The following is a 19,108-nucleotide window of genomic DNA, read 5'->3' as shown; positions in this document are numbered from 1 at the left end:
GACTACTCACACAGAGACCCATAGACTACTCACACAGTAGAGACCCATAGACTACTCACACAGAGACCCACAGACTACTCACACAGAGACCCATAGACTACTCACACAGAGACCCATAGACTACTCACACAGAGACCCATAGACTACTCACACAGAGACCCATAGACTACTCACATAGAGACCCATAGACTACTCACACAGTAGAGACCCATAGACTACTCACGTAGAGACCCATAGACTACTCACACAAACACACACACACAGAGACGCACATGTAATGGGTTCAATTGAAGCGCACACTTGAACTTGGAGGCAACCATCCCGGAGGGCTGCTACAAGCAACACCTCCCCTGCCTCCCTAAAGAAGCCTCAACACTAAATAAACTTACGAAATACTCTGAGGACTGAAAATCCTACATCGTCACAAATCCCAGCCTTCAATATTGAAATCAAAAAGCTAATCAATCAAGCCAAAACAGAACGCAGACACGAGTTTGTTGAATCTTTTGACCATCGCCAAAACTCATCAAAACTTTGGAAGATCATCGAAGCCTTAAACGGACACTCCAAACCCACCACCCAATTGTGCAATCAATTTCAACAACAAATCCGTCATAAACAACAACAACATCACCAAACAGAGGTGAAACTCGCTATCAAAAAAGCCAAAAATTATTCCGCAATTGGTCCGGATGGCATAGCTATGCCCGATCTCAAACACCTCGGCCCCCCTTGGCATCGAGTTTCTCGCCTACACCATTAACGCCTCGCTCCCAGTGCAACCTCATTCCGGCCATCTGGGAATCATCGACAATCATCCCACTTCCAAAACCCAGCAAAGACCTCAATCAAGCGACGTCCCACAGGCCGATTTCCCTACTTTACTTGAAACGCTCTTCAACCAATAGCGCCACCACATCGAAGTTGAACCACTTGCACACCGCTGCCACCATGCACCATCACCACCACCACTACTACCACTACTACCACCACTACCACTACTACCACCACCATCACCACTACCACCACCATCACCACTACCACCATTATCACTACCACGACTACCACCACCACTACCACGACTACCACCACTACTATCACCACCACCACTACCACCACTACCACCACCACCACTACCACCACCACTATCACCACTACCACCACCACTACCACTACTATCACCACTACTATCACCACTACTACCACCATTACTTACTACCACCACTACAACCACCATTTGCCACTACCACCACTACAACCACTACCACCACCACCACCAACCACTACCACCACTACCACCACCACTACCACCGCTACTACCACCACCACTACCACCACCACTACTACCACCACCATCAACCACCACTACTACTACCAACACACCACTAATACCACCACCACTACCACCACCTATCACCACTTACTACCACCACCACTACTACCAACCACCACTACTACCACACCACCATTACCACCACCACTACTACCACCATCACCACCACCACTCTGACCCTACGAACATCACCACTACACACCCACTACACCACTAACTACCATACACACCACCCACCACTACCACCACCACTACCACCACCATCCAACCACTCATCACCATTACCACCATTACCACTACCACGACTACCACCACCACGACCACGACTACCACCACTACTATCACCACCACCACGACCACCATTACCACCACCAATACTACCACCATCACCACCACCACTACCACAGACTACCATCACCACTACCACGACTACCACCACTACTATCACCACCACCACTACCACCATTACCACCACGACTACCACCACCACTACCACCTTACCACTACCACGACTACCACCACCACAGACCACACGACTACCACCACTACTATCACCACCACCCACTACCACCATTACCACCACCACTACTACCACCATCACCACCACCACTAACCACGACTACCATCACCACTACCACGACTACACCACTACTATCACCACCACCACTACCCCATTACCACCACCACTACTACCACCACCACCACTACCACGACTACCATCACCACTACCACGACTACCACCACTACTATCACCACCACCACTACCACCATTACCACTACCACCACCATTACCACCACCACCACTGCCGCTGCTCCCCTCTGACCGCCGCAGGGCTCGCTGTGCGACCACCTCAAGGGCTCCACGCTGTCGTGGCACGAGCTCTGCCACGTGGGCGAGACGTTGGCACGCGGCCTCGCCCACCTCCACCGCCACATGCACGGAGGCAAGCCGGCCATCGCCCACCGGTACGTCGCTAGCAGGCCGCCCACGGATCACCGGGGGTGGCGGCGGTGCGGGTGGCGGAGTGGGTGGGGGGTCCCTGCCGACCTCGGGTTCGGACTTCCGCCAGAGGTCGCAACCGGGTACCCGATACCCGTACCCTACCCGATACCCAGCTACCCGTACCTGGCCGGGTACGGGTACCCGTTTGCGACCCTGGTGCGGTCGGGTACGGGTAGGCCGTGAGTCACCGGTGAGTCACCGTTTGTCACTCGTTTCGGGTAGGGTACGGGTAGGGAACGGGTACCCGTACCCTGCCGGGTACCCATTCCCTACCCGTACCCTACCCGAAATGAGTGACAACGGTTACTCACCAGTGACTCACGGCCTACCCGTGGGTACGGGTACACATTTGCGACCTTGGTGCGGCCGGTTACGGTTACGGGTAGGAATCAAAACCCGTTTGCGACCTCTAGACTCCGCTTGCTCCTCACGCAGCCCCCTCTCACCCTTCGACCGCTTGAACGCGTCACCGTGCCCCCCCCGCCCCCCCCCCCCCCCCCGTCTCTCCCGCAGCGACTTGAAGAGTAAGAACGTGCTGCTGAGGAGCGACCTGTCGGCCGTCGTCGCCGACTTTGGCTTGGCGCTCAAACTCCAGCCGGATTGCCCACCCGTCGACATCCCGCGGGTGAACACCGACGCCGGGGCCAAGAGGCGGAGACGCCAAGAGGCGGGAGGGTGCCGATAGAACCTCGTTTGCCGGAAGAAAAAATTTGATAGTTGTTTTTTTTTTACCCTTTTATCTGTGCAACAAGACTAGGCTCTCTGGAAAGCTGTCTCGGGTGTGGACCAATAACTTCAAGGACAGTGCATACATTATCAGAGTTATGTTTTTGTTTGCATTCCGACCGCAGGTATTGTGGTCAATGCAAACACGACTCCTCGTAAAAAAGGTGTCAGTTTCGTTGCCAGATTGAAGGGTTAAAAAAACAACGATCAGACTGGAGAGCGTCGTGCCGAGCGTGACGTCTCCGCCACCACCGTTGCAACCCCGCCGCAGGTCGGCACTCTCCGCTACATGGCCCCCGAGCTGCTGGAGGGCGCCATCTGCTTGCAGTCCGACGCCTTCCTTCACATCGACGTCTACGCGCTGGGCCTGGTGCTGTGGGAGATCGCCACGCGCTGCATGTCCAGTGGCGGTGAGCGGAGGTGGCGGTGGTGGTGTGGCCCCAGGGGCGTGGTGCTGGCCGGCCCTGGTCACCTCTTGTCACACGGTGCCGCCCCACGTGATGTGGGGTGGGGGGGTCTTTCTGTGCGTGTGTCTGTGTGTGTGTCTGTGTGTGTGTCTGTGTGTGTGTCTGTGCGTGTGTGACTGTGTGTCTGTGCGTGTGTCTGTGCGTGTGTGTGTGCGCGTGTTTGTGTGCGTGTGTGTGTGTGCGTGTGTCTATGCGTGTGTCTGTACGTGTTACTGTGTGCGTGTGTCTGTGCATGTGTCTGTGTGTCTGTGCGTGTGTCTGTGCGTGTGTGTGTGTGTGTCTGTGCGTGTGTCTGTACGTGTTACTGTGTGCATGTGTCTGTGCGTGTGTCTGGTCTGTGCGTGTGTCTGTGTGTGTGTCTGTGTGTCTGTGTGTCTGTGCGTGTGTGTGTGCGTGTGTGTGTGCGTGTGTGTGTGCGTGTGTCTGTGCGTGTGTCTGTGCGTGTGTCTGTGCGTGTGTGTGTGCGTGTGTCTGTGCGTGTGTCTGTACGTGTTACTGTGCGTGTGTCTGTGCGTGTGTCTGGTCTGTGCGTGTGTCTGTGTGTGTGTCTGGTCTGTGCGTGTGTCTGTGGTCTCAGTTAGCTGATGAAAGTTCTCGACCGTCCAACTTTCAAAATGCATCATGGATGCATGCCGGGTCCAAGCAAGAACATCTGCTGGGCTACATAGTGATGGATCAGCGGATGCGGGCCCATGTCCTTGACACCAGGACCTACCGTGGAGCTGATATGCCCTCTGACCATCGACTAGTCATCTGTAAGATGTGCCTGCCATTCTTCCATTCCGGTGGTGGGTGGACACCCAGGACCCCATTCCAGCCTAAGGTGGCCTGGTCTCAGTTAGCTGATGAAAGTTGCAAGCGAGAATTTCATCATCGCTTGCGGCTGGGGTTGGCATCGTCCCCACTCCTCCTGATGTCGAGGGTAAATGGGCGAGGTTTGGGACTGTGACTCGTGCAGCTGCAATGGCTGCTTTGGGTACACGGTCAAGACCTCCCCAGAGACCCTGTCTGACAGAGGAGGTGTTCAGGCTGGTTGAGAAAAAGCGACAGGCCCACTCTTATCGTCTACAGCATCCCATGTCAGAGAATGAGGAGGCTTACCGCAGCCTTTGCTCGGAGGTTCGGACAGCCGTGAGGCACTGCAAGGATGGGTGGTGGTTGCGGGTTGCTGAGGAGATGGAGTCTGCCTCAGTGGCCCGCGATCACAAATCACTATTTAACTCCATCAAAAAAGTAACCTGCAGCGCCACACCTATTACCATCACTAGGGGAAAGAACGGTGATCCAATCTCCGACCCCCAGAAACAGGTTTGCAGATTTGCTGAGCATTTCTGTGAGGTCCTGGCGGAGGGGAAATCCCTCAACATGGAAAACATCATGGCACAAAGTGGGGATGACCCTGCTGAGGCTGCGGTGCCTCATATATTGGAAGAAGAAGTCACCCCCTGTGAGTGGCTGGCTGAGGTGCCATCTGTTGAGGAAGTACTGAATGCGATCCAGAGTCTGAGACCAGGAAAGGCACCAGGCAGAGATGATCTCCCAAGCGAAATGCTGAGGGAGGGTGGCGTTTGTGCACAGACTGTCCTACATTAAGTCATAACAACAGTCTGGGCCACTGGACGGGTTCCGCAGGATTGGAAGGATGCCCTGGTGGTCCCCCTCTTTAAGAAGGGGGACCGCACAGACTGTAACAACTACAGGGGCATCTCACTCCTCAGTGTGCCGGGAAAGGTCCTGACATGGATTTTTCAACATCGCCTTGCTAGGCACGCTGAGGAGAGGCTTGCGGAGCCTCAATGCGGTTTCAGGAAAGGGCAGTCCTGCACAGATACCATATTTTCAGTCTGTCTGCTACAGCAGATGTGTAGGGAATTCCAACAAGACCTACATCTCTGCTTTATTGACCTGGTCAAGGCCTATGATACCATCAGTAGGCCTGGGCTCTGGGTTGTTCTTCGTGCTTTTGGAGTCCCTGACCCTCTGCTCACGCTCATTAAGGACCTTCATGATGGTGAGTGGGCCCGGGTAAAACTACGTGGCCGGAGTCAAAACCATTCCCTGTACACCTTGGGGTGTGACAGGGATGTCCTCTGGCTCCCACATTATTTAACATCTATTTTGACCACGTCATTCGTGAAGCCTTCAATAGCTGTACCGGGGGAATTTCCGTTTGGTACAGATATAATGAGAGGCTGATCAATGCCCGGGTGCGGTCAAGGGATGGCTCCCTATTGCTCAACCACGTTATGTATGCTGATGATCTGCTAATTGCTGCTCACATCGGAGGAGGTGGAGACGCTGCTGGTGAAACTGGAGCGTGCCACTAAAACTAAGCACCTGCCTGGGTATTTTGTACCATCAGACACTCCACCCCCATAACTCCCAATCAGTTGTGGAGAGAATGGAGAGTTTCCCATACCTGGGCAGTGTGCTCATGACCGTTCCGGTTTAACAGCAGAGGTCTCACTCCGAATCAGTCGAGCAGCAATATCTTTTCATCGGTTGCGTAACGCTGTGTGGAAGCTACCTGGTCTGTCGCTCCGCACAAAGCTTCAGGTCTTCTCAGCCACGGTCATTCCCTCCCTTCTCTACGCTTGCGAAACGTGGACCCCCTAATGGAGCATCTTCACCGGTTAGAAACATTTAGGCTGGCCTGCCTACGATCCATCCTGGGTTTAACCAGGCTGGATTGTGTGAGGAGCTCACAAATCCTTGAAAGATCTGGGCAAAGTCCCATCGGTGAGCTCCTCCGGCAGGCAAGGCTGCGTTGGCTGGGTCATGTAGCCTGCTTGCCCAGCCACCATATGCCTAAACAGCCTTTGTTCGGCCGGATCGAGGGGGCTAAACGGGTGCGGCACGGGCTAGAGAAGAGATGGAGTGATGTGGTACAGGAGGACGTGGAGCTGAGTGGACTTGCCGATACCTGGTACCAGCGGTGTCAAGATCGGCCTCCGTGGAGGAGGCTCGTGAAGGACGCTACTGGGCAGTTGGAGGCAGTCGCCCTCCAACAACAACGGAGGGCGGAGGGGCGACGCTCACAACAACGAGCGGAGCGCCGAGTGGCTAAAGCACAGCAAGTTGGCACAGTAGGGGGCACAGGTGGTGCATTAGCCAGTCATCTCAATCATCTCAGTCAGTCGACCCGTGGCACCTGGATCTGCCTCCTTGACCTCCTGCCAGCGGGCGTTCGACAATTCACGTGGCCTCAAGGTGCACATGGCCTGGCACAAGCGTCGTGGTGACATCACCGCCACTTAGTGGCGAATGGCGGTTGTTGTTGTCTGTGTGTGTGTTTCTGTGTGTGTGTGTCTCTGTGTGTGTGTGTGTGTCTCTGTGTGTGTGTGTTTCTGTGTGTGTCTGTGTGTGTATGTGTCTGTGTGTGTGTGTGTCTGTGTGTGTCTGTGTGTGTGTGTGTGTCTCTGTGTGTTTCTGTGTGTCTGTGTATGTGTCTCTGTGTGTGTGTCTGTGTGTGTGTGTCTGTGTGTGTGTGTCTGTGTGTGTGTGTCTGTGTGTGTCTGTGTGTGTCTGTGTCTGTGTGTGTGTCTGTGTGTTTGTCTGTGTCTGTGTGTGTCTGTGTCTGTGTGTGTGTGTGACTGTGTGTGTGTCTGTGTGTGTGTGTGTCTGTGTGTGTGTGTGTCTGTGTGTGTGTGTGACTGTGTGTGTGTCTGTGTGTGTCTGTGTGTGTGTGTCTGTGTGTGTCTGTGTGTGTGTGTCTGTGTGTGTGTGTCTGTGTGTGTGTGTCTGTGTGTGTGTGTGTCTGTGTGTGTGTGTGTGTCTGTGTGTGTGTCTGTGTGTGTGTGTCTGTGTGTATCTCTGTGTGTGTGTCTGTGTGTGTGTCTGTGTGTGTGTGTCTGTGTGTGTGTATGTGTCTGTGTGTGTGTCTGTGTGTGTCTGTGTGTGTCTGTGTGTATCTGTGTGTGTGTCTGTGTGTGTGTGTCTGTGTGTGTGTGTCTGTGTGTGTGTGTGTCTGTGTGTATCTGTGTGTGTTTCTGTGTGTGTGTGTCTGTGTGTGTGTCTGTGTGTGTGTGTGTGTGTCTGTGTGTCTGTGTGTATCTGTGTGTGTGTCTGTGTGTGTGTGTCTGTGTGTGTGTGCCAGGCATGCTGGGTGAGCACCGCGCTCCCTTGGTGGACGAGGTGGGTGAGCGCCCCACGCTGGATGAGCTCCGGCACTTCGTGGTGGACGGCAATGGCCGCCCAGCGATCCGGGAGGCCTGGCTCAAGCACCCGGTCGACGTCTCACTCACTCACTCAGTCACTCACTCAGTCACTCAGTCACTCACTCAGTCACTCACTCAGTCAGTCACTCACTCACTCACACACTCACACACTCAGTCACACACTCAGTCACTCACTCAGTCACTCAGTCACTCACTCAGTCACTCACTCAGTCACTCACACACTCAGTCACTCACTCAGTCACTCACTCAGTCACTCACTCAGTCACTCAGTCACTCAGTCACTCAGTCACTCACTCAGTCACTCAGTCACTCACTCACTCAGTCACTCATTCAGTCACTCACACACTCAGTCACTCACTCAGTCACTCACTCAGTCACTCAGTCACTCACTCAGTCACTCATTCAGTCACTCACACACTCACACACTCAGTCACTCACTCAGTCACTCACTCAGTCACTCACACACTCAGTCAGTCACTCACTCACTCAGTCACTCACTCACTCAGTCACTCACACAATCAGTCACTCACTCAGTCACTCAGTCACTCACACAATCAGTCACTCACTCACTCAGTCACTCACTCACTCAGTCACTCACACAATCAGTCACACACTCACTCACTCAGTCACTCACTCACTCAGTCACTCACACAATCAGTCACTCACTCAGTCACTCACTCAGTCACTCACTCAGTCACTCAGTCACTCAGTCACTCAGTCACTCACTCAGTCACTCAGTCACTCACTCAGTCACTCATTCAGTCACTCACACACTCACACACTCAGTCACTCACTCAGTCACTCACTCAGTCACTCAGTCACTCACTCAGTCACTCACTCAGTCACTCATTCAGTCACTCACACACTCACTCATTCACTCAGTCACTCACTCAGTCACTCACTCAGTTACTCACACAATCAGTCACTCACTCACTCACTCAGTCACTCACACAATTAGTCACTCACTCAGTCATTCACTCAGTCACTCACTCAGTCACTCACTCAGTCACTCAGTCAATCACTCACTCACTCAGTCACTCACTCACTCACTAACTCGCTCACTCTCACAGACTCACTCAGTCACTCACTCAGTCACTCACTCAGTCACTCATGCACTCACTCACTCAGTCAGTCACTCTCTCTCACTCACTCTCTCTTTCTCACTCACTAACTCGCTCACTCTCTCATGCTCGCTCACTCACTCAGTGACTCACTCATTCAGTGACTCACTCACTCACTAACTCTCTCACTCACTAACTCTCTCACTCACTAACTCGCTCACTCACTCAGCCACTCTCTCTCTCGCTCACTCACTCAGTTAGTCACTAACTCTCTCACTAACTCGCCCTCTCACACACTCACCCACTCACTCACTAACTCTCTCTCTCTAACTCTCTCACTCACTCTCCCACTCTCTCTTTCTCACTCACTCGCTCGCTCACTCACTAACTCGCTCACTCGCTCGCTCGCTCACTTGCTCACTCAGTCAGTTACTCACTCAGTCACTCCTTCATTCACCCACCCTCTCACTCAGTCACTTACTCAGTAACTCACTCATTAACTCACTCATTAACTCGCTCACTCCCTCACCCACTCACTCACTGACTCACTGTCTCACTCACTCACTGACTCACTCACTGACTCACTCACTGGCTCACTCACTCACCCACTGACTCACTTACTCTCCCACTCACCCACTTACTCATTCAGTCACTCACTCACTTTCTCGCTCACTCGCTCACTCACTCAGTCAGTAACACACACACTCACTCCCTCACTCACAAACTCTCTCACTCACTCACTCTCTCTTTCTCACTCGCTCGCTCACTCACTCGCTCACTCACTCACTCGCTCACTCACTCGCTCACTCACTCAGTCAGTAACACACACACTCACTCCCTCACTCACAAACTCGCTCACTCACTCAGTCTCTCTTTCTCACTCGCTCGCTCACTCACTCACTTACTCACTCACTAGCACTCTCACTCAGTCACTCGCTCGCTCACTCACTCACTCGCTCACTCACTCACTCATTAACTCGCTCGCTCACTCGCTCACTCACTCACCCACTCATTAACTCGCTCGCTCACTCGCTCACTCACTCAGTCAGTCACTAACTCTCTCACTAACTCGCCCTCTCACACATTCACCCACTCACTAACTCTCTCTCTCACTCACTCTCCCACTCTCTCTTTCTCACTCACTCGCTCGCTCACTCACTAACTCGCTCACTCGCTCACTCACTCACTCACTCACTCACTCACTCACTCCTAGCACTCTCACTCAGTCACTCGCTCGCTCACTCACTCACTAACTTACTCGCTCACTCAGTCAGTTACTCACTCAGTCACTCCCTCACTCATCCACACACTCACTCAGTCACTTACTCGCTCACTCACTCACGAACTCGCTCACTCGCTCACTCACTCAGTCAGTCAGTCACTCACTAACTCGCTCACTCGCTCACTCACTCAGTCAGTCAGTCACTCACTAACTTGCTCACTCACTCTCATAGACTCACTAACTCACTCTTTCCCTCACTCACTCGCTCGCTCACTCACTGGCTCACTCACTCACTCACTGGCTCATTCACTCACTGGCTCACTCACTCACCCACTCACTCACTCACTCTCTCACCCACTTACTCGCTCACTCACTCACTGGCTCATTCACTCACTGGCTCACTCACTCACCCACTCAATCACTCACTCTCTCACCCACTAACTCACTCGCTCACTCACTCGCTCGCTCGCTCACTCACTCTCTCACTCACTCACTGGCTCACTCACTCGCTCGCTCACTCACTGGCTCACTCATTCACTGGCTCACTCACTCACTCACCTACTCACTCACTCACTCTCTCACCCACTCACTCACTCACTAACTCACCCTCTCCCTCACTCGCTCGCTCACTCACTGGCTAACTCACTCACTCACCCAATCACTCACTTACCCTCTCACCCACTCACTCACTCACTCTCTCACCCACTCGCTCACTCACTCACTGGCTCACTCACTCTTTCCCTCCCCTCCTCCCTCCCTCCTCTGTCATCCCTCCTGGTCAATGTTACTAGGGCGCAGATGTTGACTACCTCACCTGGTCTACAGGAGGACGTGGGTTCCATCCCGACCCTGACGATGTCTGCCGCTGTATTTGAAGTTGCGTTTTAACCTCGGCTGATGGTCACTCATCCAGCAGCGGATTGACCTCGTGGTGGCTTGGTGTTGGTGGTGGTGGCGGTGTCTTGGTGGTGGCGGTGGTGATGGCTTGGTGGTGGTGGCTTGGTGTTGGTGGTGGTGGTGGTGTCTTGGTGGTGGTGGCGGTGGTGGTGACGATGTTGGTGCGTGACTCCCAGGGACTGTCCCAGCTGTGTGTCACCATGGAGGAGTGCTGGGACCAGGATGCGGAGGCTCGCCTCTCGGCGCACTGTGTGGAGGAGCGTCTGGCGCAGCTGCGGACCGACCCGGGGCTGCCTGCTGGCAGCGGTGGTGGTGGTGGTGGCAGCGGTGGCACCACAGCCGCCCCTCCACCCACCACCACCGTCACCGCCACCGTCACCGCCCCTCCACCCACCACCACCACCACCGCCCCTCCACCCACCACCACCACCGTCACCGCCCCTCCACCCACCACCGTCACCGCCCCTCCACCCACCACCACCGCTATCGTCACCGCCCCTCCACCCACCACCACCACCACTATGGTCACCGCCCCTCCACCCACCACCACCACCACCGTCACCGCCCCTCCACCCACCGCCAACGTCACCGCCCCTCCATCCACCGCCACCACAGCCATCATCACCGCCCCTCCACCCACCGCTATCATCACCGCCCCTCCACCCACCACCACCACCGCTATTGTCACCGCCCCTCCAACCACCACCACCACCGCTATCATCACCGCCCCTCCACCCACCACCACAATCGTCACCGCCCCTCCACCCACCACCACCACCGCTATCATCACCACCCCTCCACCTACCACCACCACTGCTATGGTCACCGCCTCTCCACCCACCACCACCACTATCATCACCGCCTCTCCCCCCACCACCACCACTACCAGGCCCCTCCGCTCCGACCCCATCGTCCGTCTCTCCAACGCGACACCCCCGTCACTCGTCGTCACCCCCATCGAGGAGTCAAGCCTCTAGGCCGGGGTGGGCGCGGTGGGTAGGGGTGGGGGCTCCGGGGGGGTGGGGGCGCTGGGGGGGGGGCAGCACGCAAGGCCCCCCACGGCGTGAACGTGGCACGGCCTGACTGCAGAGGCTTTTTCACTGGGCCTGCTTAAACAGGCTTCACTAGGCCTGACTGGACAGGCTTTACTAGGCCTGACTGAACAGCCTCCACTAGGCCTCACTGGTCAATCCACAGCTGGATGAGTGACCATCAACATTTCCTATACTGTTGAAGTCCTATCGTGTTTGTGTCTTATGTTGTTTTTGTCTTAACGTTCTGACACCGTGCCCCCTACTGGACATCTGTGACACACCAAGAGCTTTACAGCTCTTCTGATTCCTCCGGTGTTAATAAAGACTCTGACATCACTCTCAAATGTTTGTCGTTTGTAAAGCTTCCGCCCCATTACGCTCCCAATGACTACGACGCATTAGCAAATCGTAGCCGGTTTAGGATCAGTAAGATCACACCCGCAACAGGAGTTGTGTATGGGTTAGTGTAAAGGGTAGTGCATAGTAGTGTAGTGCAGTGGTGTCACTAGGGGGGTGCGGACCGCACAGGGTGACACCATCAGAGGAGGTGACACCAAAATGACCGTCTGTACAATTTGTGTGCAGTGTTTCAGTATAAATTTATTATTTTAAGAAAAAATATATTCCTGTAGTTCTAACAACAAACAACTTTGTTGTTGTCATAACTAAGCGCAGTTTGCATGTGTAGTGGGTTGTATGGAAGTCGGAGACGAATCTTGGAGGCGACACTTTTATACAGGTAGGAACAACAGGTTCCACACTGCCCACCAGGGATTATCTGTCTGTCGTGCACACTACAAACGCCAACACGACTACGGTATCCAACACGGATCGCTCGAATGCGCTGTCCAACCAAGTTCCTACCTGCCCACTCCGAAGGAACGTGCTTCAACATAAACACCCGGCAGTACAGTCCGAGTCTCGCACAGGGCAACTGTTGCACACTCGAAATTAAGGATGTTGGGCAGGTGCTCCAAATCGAGAGCAATCTGTAAAATGCAACAGCACGTGTGTCACACACAGCAATTCTTCTGAGTCGCCATTAACCACGTGGATGGTGTACACCATCCATCTCGTAAACCCACTTCTCCTACTCATAAACAAGCGTTGTCTTTGACGATAACATTTGCACTTCACTATTCGAATATTACTTTAATCCTGAGCTGTATGTCTATCTATACCATCCACTTATATCGGTATTTTACACCCATTATCTGTACTGTATGTGTACAGTATATGTACTGTATTTGTCACCATTGTACAACTTACTACTTTACATGTGTTCTATTCTCAATAGCATTGCAAGTGGTCATACTCTGGGTGCATGGACATGGTTATAGAACAAACAGTATTAGGGTTAGAGAATTAAGAATTGCAAGTATTAACTACAGTACGTCATCCTTTACAATGCACAGTGCAAAAACTCCTCCAATTGAATATATCACAAACTAACAATTCAAAGTCAAGCTTGGAGTCTAAAACAAGTCTAGAACAGTTCTATAACGATCAAAAACAACCTTTGGGTCCTTTACCTGTAGAATGCAACAGTACGTGTGTCACACACAGCAATCTTCACCGAGTCGCCATTAGCCACGTGACTGGTGTACACGTGCGGTTGATCACTAACCCCGCCAGCCCCCCCCACAGGCCCAACTCAGTCATCACATGCTGGTGTACACACGTGCATTGATGTACTGCGCAGCACATGAGGACTTATTAAAAGAGTGGTCCATTCCTAATGTATACTCTTTGGCTTTTTGGGAAAGTCACGTAGGTAAAACAAAAAATTTATATCGAAGTAATAATAGAAATAAAATCAATCACGACGTTTCGGAGGCAACACAAGCTTCCGTCTTCAGGTGTGATTTATTATTTTACTTCTATTATTACTTCAACAATTGTTTTGTTTTACCTACGTGACTTTACCGATAAAGCCTAAGCGTATCAATCCTTGCAGTCACGAAAGCTTCAAATCTAGAATTCATTCCTAATGTGCCACACAACGGCCCTTCTCTATCGCCACCGCCTGGGGAGGTGCTGCCTCCGGCTACGGGTGCCCGAGAGGAGGCTGCTCTGACCCGACCCAGCCAAGGTTGGGGGTTCCGACCACCGGCCCGCTCGGACCCGGCCCTTACAAGGAACTCACGACCTCCTGTATACCAGGGTCTCACCGCTTGCCCACAGAGTCCCGGCCCTGGCAAGGGCAGCGTGGCTAGGGGTCCCAGGGTTTCTGGCTGGCCGGTCTTCTGGCTTCTTCCTGGACTGGCCCCGGACCCTTCCCGGGGTCCGGCTTGTATACCCAGCACCGGTGCGTCAGCCCCTGGCCCCGCCCACCTTCCAGAGAGTTCCAGAGGGGGCTCCGGGGGATCCCAGGACAGCCTGCAGCCCCCTCCTGCCTTGGGGCTGGGGAATGTGGTGACTGCCCCAGTTGGACCCTGACTGCCCCTGCAGCAGAGGTCGCAAACAGGTTTTGGTTCCTTACCCGTACCCGACCACACCAGGGTCGCAAACGGGTACCCGTACCCGTACCCGGCCGTACCCGTACCCTACCCGTATCCGGCCGGGTACGGGTAGGGTACGGGTATCGGGTACCTGATTGTGACCTCTGGGATGAAGCCATGTTGCAGGCACGGGAGGGTTGATTCTAGGAACTTGAATTGTGAGAAGAGACAAGACGTTGGGAAATGAGTGACAAACGGTTACTCACCAGTGACTCACGGTCTACCCGTACCCGTACCCGGCCGCACCAGGGTCGCAAACGGGTACCCGTACCCGTACCCGGCTGTACCCGTACCCGGCTGTACCCGTACCCTACGGGTACCTGATTGCAACCTCTGGGATGAAGCCATGTTACAGGCGCGGGTGGGTTGATTCTAGGAACTTGAATTGTGAGAAGAGACAAGACGTTGGGAAATGAGTGACAAACGGTGACTCACCAGTGACTCACGGCCTACCCGTACCCGGCCGCACCAGGGTCGCAAACGGGTACCCGTACCCGTACCCGGCCGGGTAGCCGGGTATCGGGTAGAGTACGGGTATCGGGAACCCGGTTGCGACCTCTGCCCTGCAGTTAAGTATACGCAGCCCATTGACATCGCTACACACGTGTTGAGGAGTGGAATGCTGACGTCAGGTCACGCTCGCCTCGGGGGAATGCCGTCAGGGTAAAGTGACGTCATGCCCCCCGGGGTATTTGAGGGGAGACCCGTGACGTGGACGGGCTCTTCGATGTGGGTCAGAGGAGTGAGCGTTAAGGGAGTAGGGGGCTCCGGGATAGAGAGTAGAGAGTCAGGCTAAAGGGGGCTGCTTTACCCGGCTGGCCGAGTTGGCTGAACCCTCGGCCAGTGCTGTGGGAAGAGCCTGATAGCCTGGTAGGGTGTAGGGAACTCCCAGTACCCTTCCCCTGGGGAGATTAGTTAATTACACTGTGTTAACCCCTTCCCCTGAGGAGATTAGTTACTAACTCTGTGTTAATCCCTTCCCCTGGGGAGATTAGTTAATAACTCTGTGTTAACCCCTTCCCCTGGGGAGATTAGTTAATAACTCTGTGTTAACCCCTTCCCCTGGGGAGATTAGTTAATAACTCTGTGTTAACCCCTTCCCCTGGGGAGATTAGTTAATAACTCTGTGTTAACCCCTTCCCCTGGGGAGATTAGTTAATAATTCTGTGTTAACCCCTTCCCCTGGGGAGATTAGTTAATAACTCTGTGTTACCCCCTTCCCCCGAGTTAGGCGTAAGCCCTTAATAAACAGTCCCTACACGACCGGCTTCAGCGTCCTTTTCTACCACACAGCACATGTACAATACACCCACAAGGCTAAAACTCTATGCTAATTCACTTTTTAAATCCTTTATATTAAGTTTGCTTGCTTGCTTGCGTGCTTGCGTGCTTGCTTGCTTGCTTACGACCGTGCAAATCTTTCGGTCGTTTTTTAACCCACTTCCCGTGATCTAATCGAGCTGACATTTTGCACACAGACTCGTTGTGCGAGACAATTAATGTTCGTGAACATTAATTTTACACTGTTTAGGGAAAACAAATTAAATATTAATTACCAATTGCTTAATACTGGCAGACAATCATCTGACCCATAGGTGGCAGCCATCTCAAGCCAGAGGACGAGAGGACTCTAGCAGCCACGCATATAAAGGATTTATAGTGAAAAACTTTGTTTTTACGGCTTATACTTGTTAACCCTAATGCGCTCCGTTCAGAGCTGTCATTATTACCCAATAACAGTGACGCTTCGAGTCACGTGGTTTCGTCTGCACGTGCTATACCAGCACGTGCTGTTGTGTTCGTCGCTGCTGGTGTTTTTATAGTTGCTGATTTTATACAATTTTCTGGTGTTTTAGCTACAATGTTGTGGCATTTCGTTTTTGTGAACCTATGTCAATAACTTTTTTGAGAATAAAGTAGTAATTGAAGGATATGTGTAGTGTATAGTGTCGTGTATACTACACACTACTTGATATGTACACTACACTATACACTATAGTGTATAGTGCAGTGTATAGTGTCGTGTATACTATACACTACTTGATATGTACACTACACTATACACTCTAGTGTATAGTGTAGTGTATAGTGTCGTGTACACTATACACTACTTGATATGTACACTACACATATACACTGTAGTGTATATGTGTAGTGTATAGTGTCGTGTATACTACACACTACTTGATATGTACACTACACTATACACTATAGTGTATAGTGTAGTGTATAGTGTCGTGTATACTATACACTACTTGATATGTACATTACATACTATACACTCTAGTGTACACACACTATACACTCTAGTGTATAGTGTAGTGTATAGTGTCGTGTATACTATACACTATACAGTGTATAGTATGCACTACACTATACACTGTAGTGTATAGTGTAATGTATAGTGTCGTGTATACTATACACTACACTGTATACACTGTAGTGTATACACTGTAGTGTATAGTGTCACTATACACTACACTGTAGTGTATAGTGTAGTGTATACTACACACGACACTATACACTACTTGATATGTACACTACACTATACACTCATAGAAATACACTATACACTCCCACAAAAACTCTAAATATACAGCAGCAGATATTGTCAAGGTCGGCATGGAACCCACGACCTCCCGTATACCAGGCGAGATAACACTGGTTAACACACTTTGTCTGGCATAAGGTATTGCAACGGTTGTAAGGTCATTTTGGGGTGCTGATTCCAAATCTGGCATCAGTTTTTGTCTATCACATGAGGTATTTGAGATATCAAATATTGCATTTCCAATAAAAACTGCGGAAGAAAAATATTAAATAAACGTAGATGTCTACATAAAATGATATTATAAACACACTATCCTAAAAATACAGCACCATATTTTAACACTAAAGAAGTCACTAACTCGCAACAACTTGCAATCATAAGTGACAGAGTTAATTTCGGGTAAAATCAATGAAAATGGGGTATGCCGATAACATAAAAATGTGATAGAGCAAATCTGAGATCAGATTTGGAATCAGCACCCTGAAATTAGTCTACAACAGCTGCAAAAGTCCAGGCCAGAATTTTTTGTTGTTGACCAGTGTAATTAATCTCCAAGTCACCGTGATGATGATGATGAGAGAGAGAAATTAATGATTCCAAATGTACAGCAGGCATCCTCAGGGTCTGGAATGAGCACACGACCTCCCGTATACCAGGAGGCGAGATAGTTAATCTGCAAGTCACCGTAATGATGATGATGATGAGGCAGAATCTCAGGCGATGATGTCACAGCTCCTCTGGTGACCCCCTGATCGATCATCTCAGATGAAATGAGTGTCATGCAACGCCACTCCCCCTCCCCCCGCCTTGTTCGCAGCTGTTGAAGCTTCACGGGTCAGCACCACACCTGGCTGAAGCAATCAAGTTAATTGAGGTTAAGGGTCAGGAGTGGGAGCTAAAGCAATTGACCACTCAGTAAATGCAGGTGATGGGATGGGGGTTGGGCACATCTTGCACAACACGTGGCTGGGCCAACTCAATTAAGACCCAATACCAGCTTGCTTCAAATGCTGATGTCATATCCCTGCACCACCACAATCACCGCCATCATCACCATCAGCACGCGTGGAGAGGCAGACGAGGGGTGGCGGTGGTGCAGAGAGGAGCTTCCTGGAAAGACGGGAGGTGTGGAGGAGGAAGGTGAAGTGAGGAGGAGGAAAGTGAAGTGTGGAGGAGGAAGGTCAAGTGTGGAGGAGGAGGAAGGTGAGAAGGAGGAAGAGGAGGAGGAAGAGGAGGAGAAGGAGGAGGAGAAGGAGGAGGAGAGAGGAGGAGGAGGAGAAGGAGAGAGGAGGAGGAGGAGAAGGAGGAGGAGGAGGAGAAGGAGGAGGAGAGAGGAGGAGGAGGAGAAGGAGAGAGGAGGAGGAGAAGGAGGAGGAAGAGGAGAAGGAGGAGGAGAAGGAGGAGGAGAGAGGAGGAGGAGGAGCAGCATGGGCGAACTGCATCTGCTGCGGCCTCACGCAGGGAACTTTGTCCGCTACCTCCTCCTGCTGCTGCTGCCGCTATGCGGGGTTCGTACTGCACCAGCCTCCTGCTCCTGCTGCTGCTGCTACACCAGGAGACAGTCAACGTCTCTTAGTCGCTGTGGCGTTGAAAGGTGGAGAGATTTTTTGCTCTCCTTACAATGTGTCACCCTCCCTCCCCTCTCCCCTTTCTCTCTCCCCTCATCCCCTCCCTCCCCCTCACCCCGTTCCTCTCCTACTCCCTCTCCCCTCCTCCGTTCCCCCCTCCCTGTTCGCATCCCTCCCTCCCTCCCCTCCCCCACCCTAATCTCCCTCCCTCCCCTCCCCCACCCTAATCTCCCTCCTTCCCTTCCCTCCCTCCCCCCTCCCTTCCCTCCCCCTCCTCCCCTCCCCCCTCCCCTCCTCCCCTCCCTCCCTTCCCTCCCCCCTCCCCTCTCCCCCATCAGTGCCACGCCTCGGGCGACTTCTCCTTGCAGTTGACGTCTCTCCAGGCCCTGCCCAGCAGCAGCACCAGCAGCGGCAGCAGCAGCAGCGGCGGCGCTCTCCGTGGTGCCTCCTCCTCCTCCTCGTTCTTGGTGCTCCGCGTCTGCCTCGGGGAGCCGGCGCCGGGCCGCCCGTGCCCCTTGGGCTCGGCCACCACTCGCGGCGGCGTCCCCGCTGCCGCCGGGCTCCTCG

At 52.8% G+C, this 19,108-nt stretch overlaps 1 protein-coding gene across 1 annotated transcript in view; it reads left to right on the top strand.

Moving 5' to 3' along the window:
• The window catches only part of LOC133338969 (activin receptor type-2B-like), a 31,136-nt gene extending 13,308 nt beyond the window's left edge, over positions 1 to 17,828 (top strand). Inside the window, exons 7-12 of the mRNA XM_061547096.1 lie at positions 2,166 to 2,299; positions 2,850 to 2,946; positions 3,295 to 3,472; positions 7,626 to 7,756; positions 11,064 to 11,247; positions 17,791 to 17,828. Of these exons, the coding sequence (XP_061403080.1) occupies positions 2,166 to 2,299; positions 2,850 to 2,946; positions 3,295 to 3,472; positions 7,626 to 7,756; positions 11,064 to 11,247; positions 17,791 to 17,828 (762 nt within the window). The remainder of the gene's footprint in view (positions 1 to 2,165; positions 2,300 to 2,849; positions 2,947 to 3,294; positions 3,473 to 7,625; positions 7,757 to 11,063; positions 11,248 to 17,790) is intronic.
• Positions 17,829 to 19,108: the final 1,280 nt, after the last annotated feature.

Source organism: Lethenteron reissneri, unplaced genomic scaffold, assembly GCF_015708825.2.
Source record: "Lethenteron reissneri isolate LAM-NWPU_2019-01 unplaced genomic scaffold, ASM1570882v1 scaffold_1639, whole genome shotgun sequence".
Lineage (NCBI taxonomy): Eukaryota > Metazoa > Chordata > Hyperoartia > Petromyzontiformes > Petromyzontidae > Lethenteron > Lethenteron reissneri.
Note: the sequence above shows the minus strand (reverse complement) of the source record. Positions and strands in the feature narration are given on the sequence as shown.